At 52.6% G+C, this 12,569-nt stretch overlaps 2 protein-coding genes across 3 annotated transcripts in view; one reads left to right on the forward strand and one right to left on the reverse strand.

The window, feature by feature from the left end:
• The window catches only part of OGG1 (8-oxoguanine DNA glycosylase), a 5,945-nt gene extending 5,211 nt beyond the window's left edge, over nucleotides 1-734 (forward strand). Inside the window, exons 5-7 of the mRNA XM_010842087.1 lie at nucleotides 1-140; nucleotides 304-353; nucleotides 583-734. The exon at nucleotides 1-140 is cut by the window's left edge and continues 9 nt beyond it. Of these exons, the coding sequence (XP_010840389.1) occupies nucleotides 1-140; nucleotides 304-353; nucleotides 583-672 (280 nt within the window). The 3' untranslated portion in view covers nucleotides 673-734. The remainder of the gene's footprint in view (nucleotides 141-303; nucleotides 354-582) is intronic.
• An 88-nt stretch (nucleotides 735-822) lies between these two features.
• Nucleotides 823-11,496, reverse strand: CAMK1 (calcium/calmodulin-dependent protein kinase I). Of its 2 annotated transcripts, XM_010842085.1 has the most exons (12): nucleotides 11,355-11,496; nucleotides 8,969-9,083; nucleotides 6,853-6,984; nucleotides 5,572-5,646; nucleotides 5,324-5,462; nucleotides 4,389-4,515; nucleotides 4,220-4,295; nucleotides 3,416-3,528; nucleotides 2,809-2,887; nucleotides 2,625-2,712; nucleotides 1,244-1,361; nucleotides 857-1,136 (listed from the first exon to the last, which is right to left on the reverse strand). In XM_010842085.1, exons 2-12 carry the CDS (start codon nucleotides 9,049-9,051, stop codon nucleotides 1,054-1,056), a joined length of 1,113 nt encoding a protein of 370 aa, XP_010840387.1. In that variant the 5' UTR covers nucleotides 9,052-9,083; nucleotides 11,355-11,496; the 3' UTR covers nucleotides 857-1,053. The 2 variants fall into 2 exon arrangements, with proteins under 2 accessions (XP_010840388.1, XP_010840387.1); XM_010842086.1 differs by lacking the exons at nucleotides 8,969-9,083; nucleotides 11,355-11,496 and adding an exon at nucleotides 8,598-8,899 and having other exon boundaries at nucleotides 823-1,136.
• Between the last annotated feature and the right edge of the window lie 1,073 nt (nucleotides 11,497-12,569).

Consider the following 12,569-nt stretch of genomic DNA (forward strand, 5'->3'; position numbering starts at 1 on the left):
CATCTGCCTGATGGCGCTAGACAAACCCCAGGCTGTGCCCGTGGACGTCCATGTGTGGCAGATTGCCCAACGTGACTACAGCTGGCGCCCCACCACCAGCCAGGCCAAGGGCCCGAGCCCCCAGGCCAACAAGGAACTGGGTAAGGAGAGAGAGTGGGATGTCAGGGCTGGGATGTGTGGGCTGAGGTGGTAGAAATACACCTCTCCCTAAAACCCCACCCTTGTGGACAGGGAGCACAAGGGGCCATTTAACGTCACCTCACCACTTCTGGTTTAGGTAATTTTTTTTTTTTTTTGGTTTAGGTAACTTTTTCCGGAACCTGTGGGGACCTTATGCTGGCTGGGCCCAAGCAGTGAGTGTACCTAGGCTTCCCCTCCATCTCCAGCCCAGACCCCATAGGACTTCTCCCTGGCCCTGACCTATTTTCTTCTACCTCCATTGCTGTCCCATTTGAGCCTAAAGGACTCTCTATCCACCCCAGCCCTGCCACCCATGAGCCCTTCCAGCTCCCCACACTGCCCCACCAGTCCTGACTGCAATGTGCCCTCTCCCCACTCAGACTCCCTCCCCTCTTGCCCCAGGTGCTGTTCAGTGCTGACTTGCGCCAACTCCAGCAAGCTCAGGAGCCACCAGCAAAGCGCAGAAAGAGGTGCACAGGGCCGGAAGGCTAGGTGGGGGCATGGAAAAAGGGATTCCCCAAACACCCCTCCCTACTGCTCCCTCCTACTCTCCCCCATCCAGTCTCATGTTGGAAAGGGGACTTCCTGCAGCTACCTCAAGGACCAGGCACCCTCAAATCAAGCAGTTTGCACAACCATGTTGGGTATAGGTTGTCTGAGGAGACAGAGCTGCCTGTGGGTTTAATCTCTTCCCTTTATTATAAGAAGGAACAATAAAATAGAAATATTTGTATGGAAAATGCAGTGGAGGGGTGATACAGAAAGGGGTGTGGAGGGAGTGGGGCAGGGTACCTCCCCAGTTCAGGGAGGGAGGGGGAGTAGGCCATCCCCAACCCTTCCTGCATAGCAGATCCTGACCCTGGATCCAGGCCCCTAGAGCTGGGGGTGCAGAGAGGGGGACAGTTTCGGGCTGGGCTCCACACAGCAGTCGCGACAGCAGCAGCCAGCCACTGGCCCTACATAGGAAGACAGAGCAGAGCTGATCACAGGAGCAGACTCTCCACTCCAGCCTGGGCCGCTCTCCACGGACCTCCCATGCCCTGGCACAGAGCCCTGTTCTCACCCCCTGCTGCTGGTGCCAGGAGCTCCCCACGACTCGCTGTCTGTCCCTGCCCCTCCTGGCTGGTGCCCAGCTGTAGCTTCCTCATGTGCCGCACCACGGCTGTAGCATTGAAGGCTTGCTGTGGAGAAAGGCAGAAGGGACTTTTGAGAGAGTAGGAGATCGTGGGGCAGGGTCTGGCAGTAGAATTCTTAATAGCAGTTCTGTTATTTCATTCAAGTGATATTGGTTGATCCCCAAAACTCCCTGAAACCTCTACAAGACTTCATTAAATTATGTTCAGTCATATTATACAGTTAAACACACATACACACACATGTATATAATATATGTAGACATGTATAATTTCTCATATAATTCACATTCACATAATAGTAAACACTTTGTATAGCATTGTGTGTACTTATCGTAATAGATCATTTAATCTTCCTGAAAGTCTTTGAGGTGGGCACTATTTCAGCCTTGTTAAAGGAGGAAAACAGGCACAGAGAGGTTAAATGCCTTGTGCAACTGTGTGTGTATCATTCTCTACTCAACCTGTCCACTGAAATGTCCCTCGAATTTACCATGTCCTAAATCAAAACCTCCCCAAAAACAAGTTTCTGGCCCCAGGATCTCCATCTAAGTGATGGTACCATCACCCAGCTTGTCCCCAACCAAAATCTTGGGTGAGCCCTGGACATCTCCTCCTCTCTCTTCCAGTATCCATTCTAACATCACTTCTTGTCAGTTCTGCCTCCCAAACAACTCCTGGTCCAGTGTCCTCTGTTCCCACTGTCACTATTCTGATTCAAGCCCTCACTGTCTCCTGACCACATCTCTGCCACAGTCCCCTAGAGGGCCTCCCAGCCTTCACTCTGCCTTTCAGCATCTTGAGAGCCCCTTGTAAAGGTCAAGTTTCAGCTGAAAATCCTTCCGGAGCTCCTCAGCATCAAGTCAGCCCTCTACTGTGGGACCCAAGCCGCCAGGCAGCCTGGCCCCGACCTGTCTTCAGCCTGGTTTCCTTCCTGCAGCCCCTTCAGTCCTGCCAGGCACTGCCCAAACGGCTGTACTCTCTTCTCCTGGCCCTTTGCACCCTAGTTCCCTCTGCGTCAGACCTTATCCTGCTGTGCTAGGCTAATTCCTACTTGGCTCTCAGGCCTGACCAGTCTGTCAGGCCATGACCACTTTAGGCCCCTTCCAGGACCCCATAACTTGGATTATGTCTCCTTGAAAAGCATACACTGTTATACCTCTAGTCTTGAAGATCAGAGACCATCACTGGAATACAGTGGGTGTCACAGCATTGCATGAATGAATGAGACCCTTCAGTACGCATCCCTGAGCATTTACTGTGTGCCCCACTTGGTGTGAGCTGGAGGCTAGATGGGGGTCGTGGGCTCACCTTCCACTTGCTTTTGGCGAAGTTCTTCTTGATCTGCTCACTCACCGACTGGTGAATATTCTTATCTAGGGCAGTATCTCCTGCAATCCTAGGATAGGTGTGTATAGAGGGCTGTCGGTGAAGGGAGAGGCAGGCCTAGGGGCCCCAGACCCCATCGTAGCCCGAGGCTTGTGGGAGCTCTCACCAGGGGTGCTGCAAGGCCTGCTCACAGGTGAACCTCTTCTCTGGATCCTTCTCCATCAAGTGCCGGATGAAGTCTTTGGCTGAGCCCCCCAGACAAGAGCAAAGACAGCATGGTGGTGCCTGAGAACACCCCCAAGATAGAACCCACCCCCTCAGGTCTCACCTGGCATCAAAGCCAGATCTGTCCATGCACTGCCCCACCCCACCTGTACTCTTTCTCTAAGCCCCCCGACCCAACCTAGCTCTCCAGCTTTCTCCCTTAATAATAACTTGTTCTTAGAGAAGATTCACACTGACATGTAAATGATCAATAATGCCTTCACAAGCTTTGCCGCCTAACTGGAGGCACAAAAGGACAGATGAAAACATTAATGGTGTTGTTTTAGGTACTAGGAAGTCAGTGTGGGGAGGTAGTCTGAAATATACTATGTCTGACCAGGGGCCAGGCAGAGAAAAGCACCCAGGGTGAGGTGTCTGGTCTAAAGACAGTGCTTAATCTGGGGCTGGGGAACCTGGTGAAGTGAGGAGAACTTCCCCCACCCCCAACCCAAGCAGATGAAGCAGGGACTGGAGGTAGGATCAGGGGAAGAAAGGAAAGCCCCAAATACCAGAGTCAGAGATGTCGTCCCAGTAAGGAGAGTCAAACTCGTACTCGGCTTTCAAAATCTGTTCAAAGAGTTTGGCATCATTCTCGTCATAGAAGGGAGGATAACCACAGAGCCTGGGCAGGGAGAAACTCATTCTCATTTCTACCGTCAGTGTACACACTGGCTCCCAGATGCAGCTTTGGTGCGATGCTGAGGTTCAGACAGGACCCCCAGGAAGGAGTTCCCCTTCTACAAAGTGGGGAAATCTAGCTCTCTGCCTTGCTCACTCCTGTCCGACTCCACCAGCATTCAATTCCGTATTGTGCCACCATCTGTCCTTCCTCAGGGCCTTTGCGCTTGCTCTGTGCTCTAAGTCACTCTCCCCGAACACTTTTGAGTGTCTGGCTCCCTCACTTCATGCTGGATGCCACTCATGTGCCACCTCCTCAGAGAGGCTCCTGACCTGCTTATCTAAAACAGCATCCATCCCATCTCCCTACCCTGCTTGATTTTTCTTCATACATGTCTCACTACCTGCCATTATTGTACAGGTTTATTTACTTGTTTATTTCCTGTGTCCCCTACTACTAGCATGTCTGCTCCCTGAGGGCAAGCACTTTGTCGTTTTTATCCTCTGCTAAATCCCCAGTGCTTGGCCACAGTGGCCAGAAACATAGTCTCTATTGAGTGAAATAATACAGTCATTAACTGGTAGAGATAAATATGGATGGCAGGAAGGAAGAAATAGCACAGAGGAAGAAGAGAGCAAAGTAGGGGAGAGGAGAAGTCTGGAGTCACATCTGTAACAGCCAGGCCCCCACTCACAGGATATAGGCGATGACCCCAATGGACCAGCAATCCACAGCCTTGCTGTAGGGCTTCTGGGCCAGCACTTCAGGGGCTGTGGAGGGAATGGGACATGGTGTTGACAAATCTCTGCCCTGCAGCTCCCACTTCTTCCCTGCCCACAGCTCCAGACCAGGGCCCTCCGCACCCACGTATCCTGGGGTCCCACAGGCCGTGGAGAGCACACTGCTGGGGTCTTCCATCTTGGAGAGGCCAAAGTCGGAGATCATGATCTTAGAGTCTTCATCCAGGCTGTAGTACAGCAGATTCTCTGGCTTGGAGGGCGGGAGGGAGGGAAAGGAGAATTGGAAATAGCCAGAGGCTAGCAGAAGCTTCTGCCTCTGCAAACACCCCAATGAGCCCCACTTCCCCAAAGCTACTGTAGTTTTACAGCTGCCATCTTGGTTGGAGGCACAAGAAACTCAAGCAGTTCTCAAGGAAGTCAGAAGTTCCCAAAAGGACAAGGACCTCAGGGTATGGGGGCGGAATTTCCTATAAACCTCAGGTGTGTATTGTGAAGCCCTGAAGAATTTTTGAGCACCTACTGTGTGCCAGATCCTGTGCTGTGCTTCATTTCAGTTCATCCTTACCACATCCCTGCCAGGCCACTGTGAATAATCCCTCTTTACAGATGAGTAAACGGATGCCTTGAGAGGCAAAGTGACTTGCAGTTGGGGATCTATAGTCAGGGAGTGGCTAGGCCAGAATTCAGAGTCAGCTCTATTTCACCCTGGTGCTCTCCTCCTACAGCAGAGGGTGATGGACCACCAAACATGCGCCTCATCATCATCTCTGAGGTGGAGGGCTTTGGGGATTTCTGGCTGTCTTCTTTGTGTTTTGCTGTCATCCAAGTTTTCTACAAAGAGCAAGTGGGAGTTTTATTATCAGAAAAAACCTAAGATGTTACTGGGATAATCACCTTTGTGTTCGAGTTTCAGAACTGGAATGGGGAGGAAGCAGTTTAGGGCTTACAAGGTCAGACAGAAAGGCAAGGCTCAGCAAGGGGGTAAGAGGTACCCAAGGTCACAGTGGGGAGTTTGCGGAGGCCCCACCCTTGGATGCCCTAGCTTCCCACACACCCACCTTGAGGTCTCGGTGTACGATGCCCAGGTCATGCAGGTACTTGACGGCATCCAGGACCTGGAAGATGAGGCGGCTGGCATCCCGTTCCGTGTAGAAGCCTTTTTCCACAATTCGGTCAAACAGCTCACCGCCTGACACCCTGCAGCCAGGGACAGGGCAGTCTGGCCAAGACAGCAGTGGATGCAGAGAGACCAGGGAGGGGGAAGCAGGGACGGGTGTGAGAAAGGGGTTGACACAGGGCCACTCACAGCTGCATGATGAGATAGAGGTGTCCCCCACTCTCGTAGATGTCATCCAGGGCTACGATGTTGGGGTGCTTGATCCTGAAAGGAGAAATGAGGTGGTTCAGAGTCGAGGACAGTTCAGCCACCTCCCTACCCTCATCTTAAGGAGCCACTGCCTGCAAACCTGGGTAGGATGAGCCAAAGATCTGGGTCCCAAAGGGAACAGCTGCTTTACCATGATGTGTTATAGTGTCACGGAGGTTAACACTGGGCTCTGGCATTGCACAGACCTGAGTCCTCATCTGCCTCTGCCACATGCTGTTGAGGGCATGTCTTCTCACCTCACAGTGCTGACTGCTATAGGATTTTAACACTTGTCTGGGTTTATAAATTTGCCAGCCTCTCCCACCAGCATATCATCTCTACAAGACCAGCAGCTTTATCTTGCTGACCACTGTGCCTCCACACCTGGTGCAGACTGAGTGCTCACTAATATTCATTGAATTGAGTATAACCTCTCCGGGCCTGTTTTTTTAAATCTGTAACATGAAGCCAGTGATAGTACTTCCCTCCAAGTATTGAGGTGAGGATCACGTGAAGAAATGCAGGGAAGAATCTTGGCACAGTGCCTGGCACACATTAAACACTCCAGAAATGAACCAGTGATGGCGAGTGAGTTTGATGGAAGGCTTGGCTCTGCCACAGACTTGCTGTGTGACCTTAGGCAAGTCCTTTGTCCTCTCTGGGCCTCAGTATTCCCGACCCAGTGGTAGAAATGATTATTTCGTCCCTGCTCAGGGTGATGGGAAAGCTCAGGTGGGAGGCTGGAAGTGGAGATTCTATATGAGCTTTCCAGTGAGAACAGCAGGTTTCCCATCAGCATTAGCAGTTCAGAGACCATCTCGTTGTTGTCAGGGTATCAGCAGATGGGTGTTTTTAAACTTGTGAGGTGGTGTAATACGTAGGGCAACTTGAGGTAGGTCTAGAGATAGCATCAGCAGAGGTACATGGGTTCAAGACATGTTCAAGGATTGACCTTTAGATATGACTGGACATTAAACCATTGTAAAGAAGCAGTGGCATCTTAATCACATCAGTCATGTTTGCTCTCGTGCCAGGCACTTGAAGTAAAGGATGTCTGATGCTCCCCACATCCTACCAAGTGGAGATAATTACCCCCATTTACAAATGAGCAGTTTGAGGCTCAGAGAGGTTAGGTGATTTGCCCAAAGCAGAGACAGGAGGGGCATGGGACAGGTCAAGGCAGGGTTGACCCAGAGCAGGGACAGAATCTGCTCCACGCACTTGTGTAGGACAGCAATCTCATTCTCCATGCTGCCCTCCTTGCCCTCCAGAGCCTTCTTGGCGATACATTTGATGGCCACCATCTTCTGAGTCCTCTTATCTTCTGCCAGGATGACCTCAGAGAAGGCTCCTCTGCAGGGAGAGGGGATTCATGAGATGGAGAACCAGAACCTCAGCTTCCCTCCAGCCTCTCCTCCATCCCACTATGGGTTACATGACCATCCCCAGGACAAGGAAGTGGAATGAGCCTCCCTCTATCACCCATTCACCTCTTTGGTGCCAGAGGTGCCCCAGCCTAGCCAATAAGAGTCGTCTATCCCCTGGCCACGGTAACTGGGTCCTGTGATGTAAGCCAGGTTACTGGCACTTTGAGAATGAGGTGTTCTTTCCTGCTAAGTTGGTAGGATGTAAGCCTGGAGCTAATGGTGGTCATCTTTGCCACCACTTGGGGAGAGCCTGCTTGAGAATGAAGCCAACACAAAAGAAATCAGAGCTGAGAAACAAAGACAGTTTCCTAATAACATCATGTGAGCCCCTGTATCCCATACCTGAAGTTTACCCCCTAGGCTTTTTGATTATGTGCATGACTGATTCATTCCTTTTTCTGCAAAAGCCAATTTGAGTCATGGCTTATTTAACACCCTTTAGAACCATGAAGAACATCAGCATCACTTGGTAGCTCTTCAGAACTGTGGAATCTTGGGCCCCACCTTAGACCTACTAAAATCAGAAGCTGCATTTTAACCAGATCCAATACTTAGGCCACCTAATGCGAAGAGCCAACTCACTGGAAAAGACCCTGATGCTGGGAAAGGATTGAAGGCAAAAGGAGAAGGGGGCAGTGGAGGATGAGATGGTTCGACAACATCACCAACTCAATGGAGGTGAATTTGAGCAAACTCCAGGAGATAGTGGAGGACAGAGGAGCCTGGCAGGCTACATACAGTCCATAGGGTCACAAAGAATCAGACATGACTTAGAAACTGAACAACCAGTGATATGTATGCTCACTGGAGAAGCAGTGCTTTCGAACAGTCTTAGAAAGGAGCATACTCATTTTCACTAAAGTTCACTGGTTAAGGAATGAGTGTTGACTAGTGCTCTCTAGAACTATTTGCTTTTCCTGGGATCATAAGTCATAGTCAATGAACAGCATCTCATGGTGAAATCTCAATCATCAGACTAACTAGTGACTATGATAGCCCATTGCTGGCTTCCAGTCTTGTCCCTCTTCAATGTACCCTCTATACCGTGGCCAGAATGACCATCCTGAATTGCACATCTGCCAAAAAGTCTTAAATGTTATCCTGTGGCTCATGAGATTACTTCCAGCCTCTATAGCTTGGCTTCGAGGCCTTACCTGACCTGTTCCTCTCTTTCCTCAGTGTCTTCCACTCTTCTCCCCAGCCTCTGATTATAAGCTCTACCAGACTCTGTCTCTTTCCACACATAACATATCTCTGAGCCTTTGTTTATGCTATTCCTCCTGCCTAGAATGCCTTCTCCCCGTCTGACAAGTACTCTCCTGCCCATCCTTCAATCCCCAGCTCTAATGCCCCCTTCTCCAGAAAGTTATTCCCCATACAGAAGCCGCTGCTCTCTGGGCTCAACAAAGTCCTCATTCGCGAAATTAGCTAGAGCACCATACACGCCCGGTTGTCATTTTCCGTGGGTCTGTCTCCCTCACATGTTTGGGATCAACTTGAGGGGCAGAGATCAGGTTTGAGTTATTTCTGGATTCTCACCATGGAGAACAGAGCCATGCCCAGCTTCAGTTCCAAAACCTAGGCCAGAACCCCCAGTTCTTGGCAGTCAGTTTAAAAAACTGGCTCCTTCATTCTCGCCTACTTTCTTCTTGTCACAGGAACCCAGAGCAAGAGCAGCCTCTGTTCCACCCCCTGTCAGCCAGAAGTGAAAACTCCCGGCCACTCGGGCCATACAAGGCCACGACAGGGCCTGGGATGTAGGAAACAGGAAGCAGTGATCAACTGGCCAGAGGAAGCACCACCCTGGACCCAGCCTCCCCAGCCAGCCAGGCCCACGAGTGAGGACCCTCCCCACCCTCCCCCCCCAGCTCAGGGACAGCTCCCCCTTCTCTCCTGCCACGGAGACTCACGTTCCCAGAACATCTCGGAAGTCGTAAATGTCTCTAATGTCCTCTGCCTGCTTCCAGCTGGGGCGTTCCACTGCCCCCGGCATGGCCCACTGCCCCCTGGCCACAGCCAGGGCTCCTGGGAAAGGGAATGGAAGAAGACTCAGCAGGGCTCAGACTTCCTTGTGGGAACTTAGTGAGGGCCCCACTGAGCATGCATTTATTCATCCTTGATTCATTCATTTGACAAAATCATCCAACATTCATTCACAGGCCATTTGTTCATTCAGCAACATCCATTCATTATATCCTTAAGCCTAGAGGAAAATCCTTCAGGTGGCAGCAAAATTCTTTATTCAATAAAGTCACTCATTCATTCATTCAGCTCACCTCCCAATTTCTCCCTCTCTAAATCCAAACACACGAGGGGACACTGAACTCTAGGAGGACAGCAAAGAAGACCCCAGAACAATCTGTAGAAACACACAGCCCCAGAGAATCACCCTGTCCCCAGAACCAGCGATGCTGCTGCCCGACCCTGGGAATCGCTGGGGTGTCTCCTCTCCCTCCTCCTCCTCCCTTGCCAAGCCTCTCGGAAATCAGGTTTCCGGCAGCCTGGGCTTCCAGCAATATCTCAGCCACGTTTTTAAATAGCTCCTTCTGCACTGTTACCACAGCAACAGCAGGCACAGCTGGAACTGCCCAGGCCTCCTGTTACCCCTCTCAGTCCTGACTCCCCATTTGGGTCCCAGCAGCTTGAGAAAGGGTCCCCCCCGCCAACCTGTCCCCTACTGGCTTCATCTCACCCTGATCCAGCCTATACTTTTACTCTGTTGAGCCCTCTGTCGCAACCAGCAGTAGCAGGTGAGCACTCTCTCCCCAGTTATCAGATGGGGAATGGGGAGCTGAAGTTGGAGATGGATACAATTTGGTTGGAGATGGATAGCTGCCCAATGAGGCCCCAGCTAAGCTTGCTGAAAGCAAAGGCCTTGGAGGGCACTGCAGCCAGACTAGGACCCATCCAGAAAACACAGCCTCTCAATGCCATCATAAGCCCACGGAAAGGGAGGTCAAAACACAGCCCAGTGTGCTGTGTGACCTCAGGGAGGGCACTTTCCTTCTCTGTTTCTTCTGCTGGAAAAAGGGGGGAAGGTGCCCTAACTAGAGCCCATGGCGTGAGAATCCACTCTTTGGATGGGACTTTGTTCCTGGGAGGCCTGACCACCCATCCCAGGGGCAGAAACTTCTAGGAAAAGAGAATTGATGGTAAGCTCCAGAGGGCAGAATTTTAAAATCCATCTGGGGCCTGGCAAAAAAAAAAAAACAAACAAACTCACAGTTCCATACATATCCCTGCACCAAGACCCACACACAACCCTGAAACCAGACGCCTGCCCCCAGATCTGCACACTCCATCTCCAGATGAGTCTCTGATCTCACATGTACACCCAGACATCAGCCCACATCAACTCACCCCCCAGACACCCTCACACCCAGACATCTCTCCCACACCCCAAAACAAATCCACACACACCAGGACAAGATGACACCTAGACAGAACAGATACACACACACACACCTACCTCACCTGTGTACCAGACATCCTGGATTCCTCACACCTGTCACCCTGCAGCTCCTGCACACCCTGTTCAGTGGCTCAAATCATGTCTGACTCTTGTGACCCCATGGACTGTAGCCCACCCGGCTCCTCTCTCCATGGGATTTCCCATCCAAGAATACTTGAGTGGGTTGCCATTTCCTTCTCCAGGGGATCTTTCCCACCCAGGGATCGATCCTGTGTCTCCTGCTTGGCAGGTGAATTCTTTACCACTAAGCCACCACAGAAGCCCTCCTATACACCCTAGAAGCTCTTAAACTCCAAATCCTTATATCTAACTCCAAACATCCTCAGGACACAACTATATACCCCCCAACTCTGACTTACTACCCTTTGAGCCAGACCCCAGCACACACACTTGGATACAGTCTGCAACAAAAACACGGATTCCCAGACATCGCCACCCAGACGGATACCCTTACACACCAACATACCTGCAACTTCACATTTGATCCACTTGCCTGTGCTAAGACATTCGCACACCTCAATACGGCCGCCACACAGCTATACCTCCAAATGCCCAGTCCTTCCACACTCAGGCCCAGCTGAAGGCAGACACATACACACACATCCCTCCTCACCTTCCTCTTTTACCCACTCAGTTTCCCACTGGCCACCTGGCACCTGCTGGGCCTGGGGCAGAGCTGGGGGAGAAAGGCCCTACCCTGCTCAAGTAGAGTCCAGCACGCCCAGGCACCCCCTCCCATCTTTGGGAGAGGGTACCTAGCGGATGGGGGGTCCCGCCGCCCTCCTGCGCCCAGGGTCGTGGGCGGGGCGGCTCCCGGGCGGTACCTGCGGCTGCCCCGCCGCGGGGCTGGCTGGGAGGCCCGACTTGGCTGGGGCCGAGCTCCGGCCGCCGTCCGCCGCTGCTGCGCTCCTGGCCCGCCAGCCCGCTCTCTCGCTGGGGCTCGGTTCGGGCTCCTCTGGCTCCCTCCGCCCGCCTGCGGCTCTGATGTCAGTGGAGGAGGAGCCTGCGGCGGAGGGACTGGGGAGGTGAGGCCCCGCTCCGGGGCTGGGGAAGGGGCGCCCGGGGCGGGGTGGGTGCGCGGAGGAACCCCTCTGTTCAGTCAGAGCATTCGCTGGACTCGTTCTATCTTTCGTTTCCCGCCGGGGTCCCCGTTTCGCAAAAGGAACCACTGAGGCATAGAGAGACGAAGGGTTCAGAATCAGCAATTGGTCAGAAGCAGAGTTGAATTCGAACCCAAGTCTGTCCGATGCCGGAAGCTGACCTTTTTCACCCTATCTCTAGAAGTTTCTTTCAGACCAGTTCTGTGAGCTTCCTTAGGGTTGAGCTCTGTCCACCTCCCCTCCCCACCCCGCCCCGGGAATTAGTCCCTGGGAAGGGCTTTGGAGACTGATGGGGGTGGAGGAATGGGGCCGTAGGGAAAGGCCAACGCAAAAGTAAGCAATGAAGGGAATAGAGGCAATCGTAGGGTGGGGGCCAAATTCTACTGGCGGGAAAACTAAAAGGTCCTTCTCTGAGGAAGAGCAGATGCTCTAATTCCCTACACCTGCCAGGCAGAACAGGTGTGGTGCCCGAAGGGCCTGGGGCGGGGAGGGAAGCGGGAGGAGGGAGAGTTAAATCAGGATCCTGGGGGAAGTCGGCCAAAGAGGATCACGTGACGGGGCCGGCGCCTGGGGCCCGTGGATCAGGGCCAGATTGGGGAGGGGAAGCCCGAAACCGCTCCGGGCCGGCAGGCTGGGGGCCAAAGGACCTGACTGACGTCATCTTGTGCCAGGCCTTCCTTGGGAAGATGGTGGGGCGGGGAGGAGCAACTCCCAGGAAGTAGGGGTGGGCCTGGACTGGAGCCACCCAGAGGAGCCAGCCTGAAGGCCCCCGACTCCACCTCCATCACGACCGAGTACTGCCCCCAACTTTTGAATTCCCACTTTTTCCATGTGGAAATGGGGAGTTGTGCTTTTTCCATGTGGAAATGGGGAGTTAGTCACTCAGTCAGTCGTGTCCGACTCTTTTTGACTGTAGCCCGCTAGGCCCCTCTGTCCATG

The sequence above is a fragment of the Bison bison genome, unplaced genomic scaffold, assembly GCF_000754665.1.
Source record: "Bison bison bison isolate TAMUID 2011002044 unplaced genomic scaffold, Bison_UMD1.0 scf7180017864171, whole genome shotgun sequence".
Classification (NCBI taxonomy): Eukaryota; Metazoa; Chordata; class Mammalia; order Artiodactyla; family Bovidae; genus Bison; species Bison bison.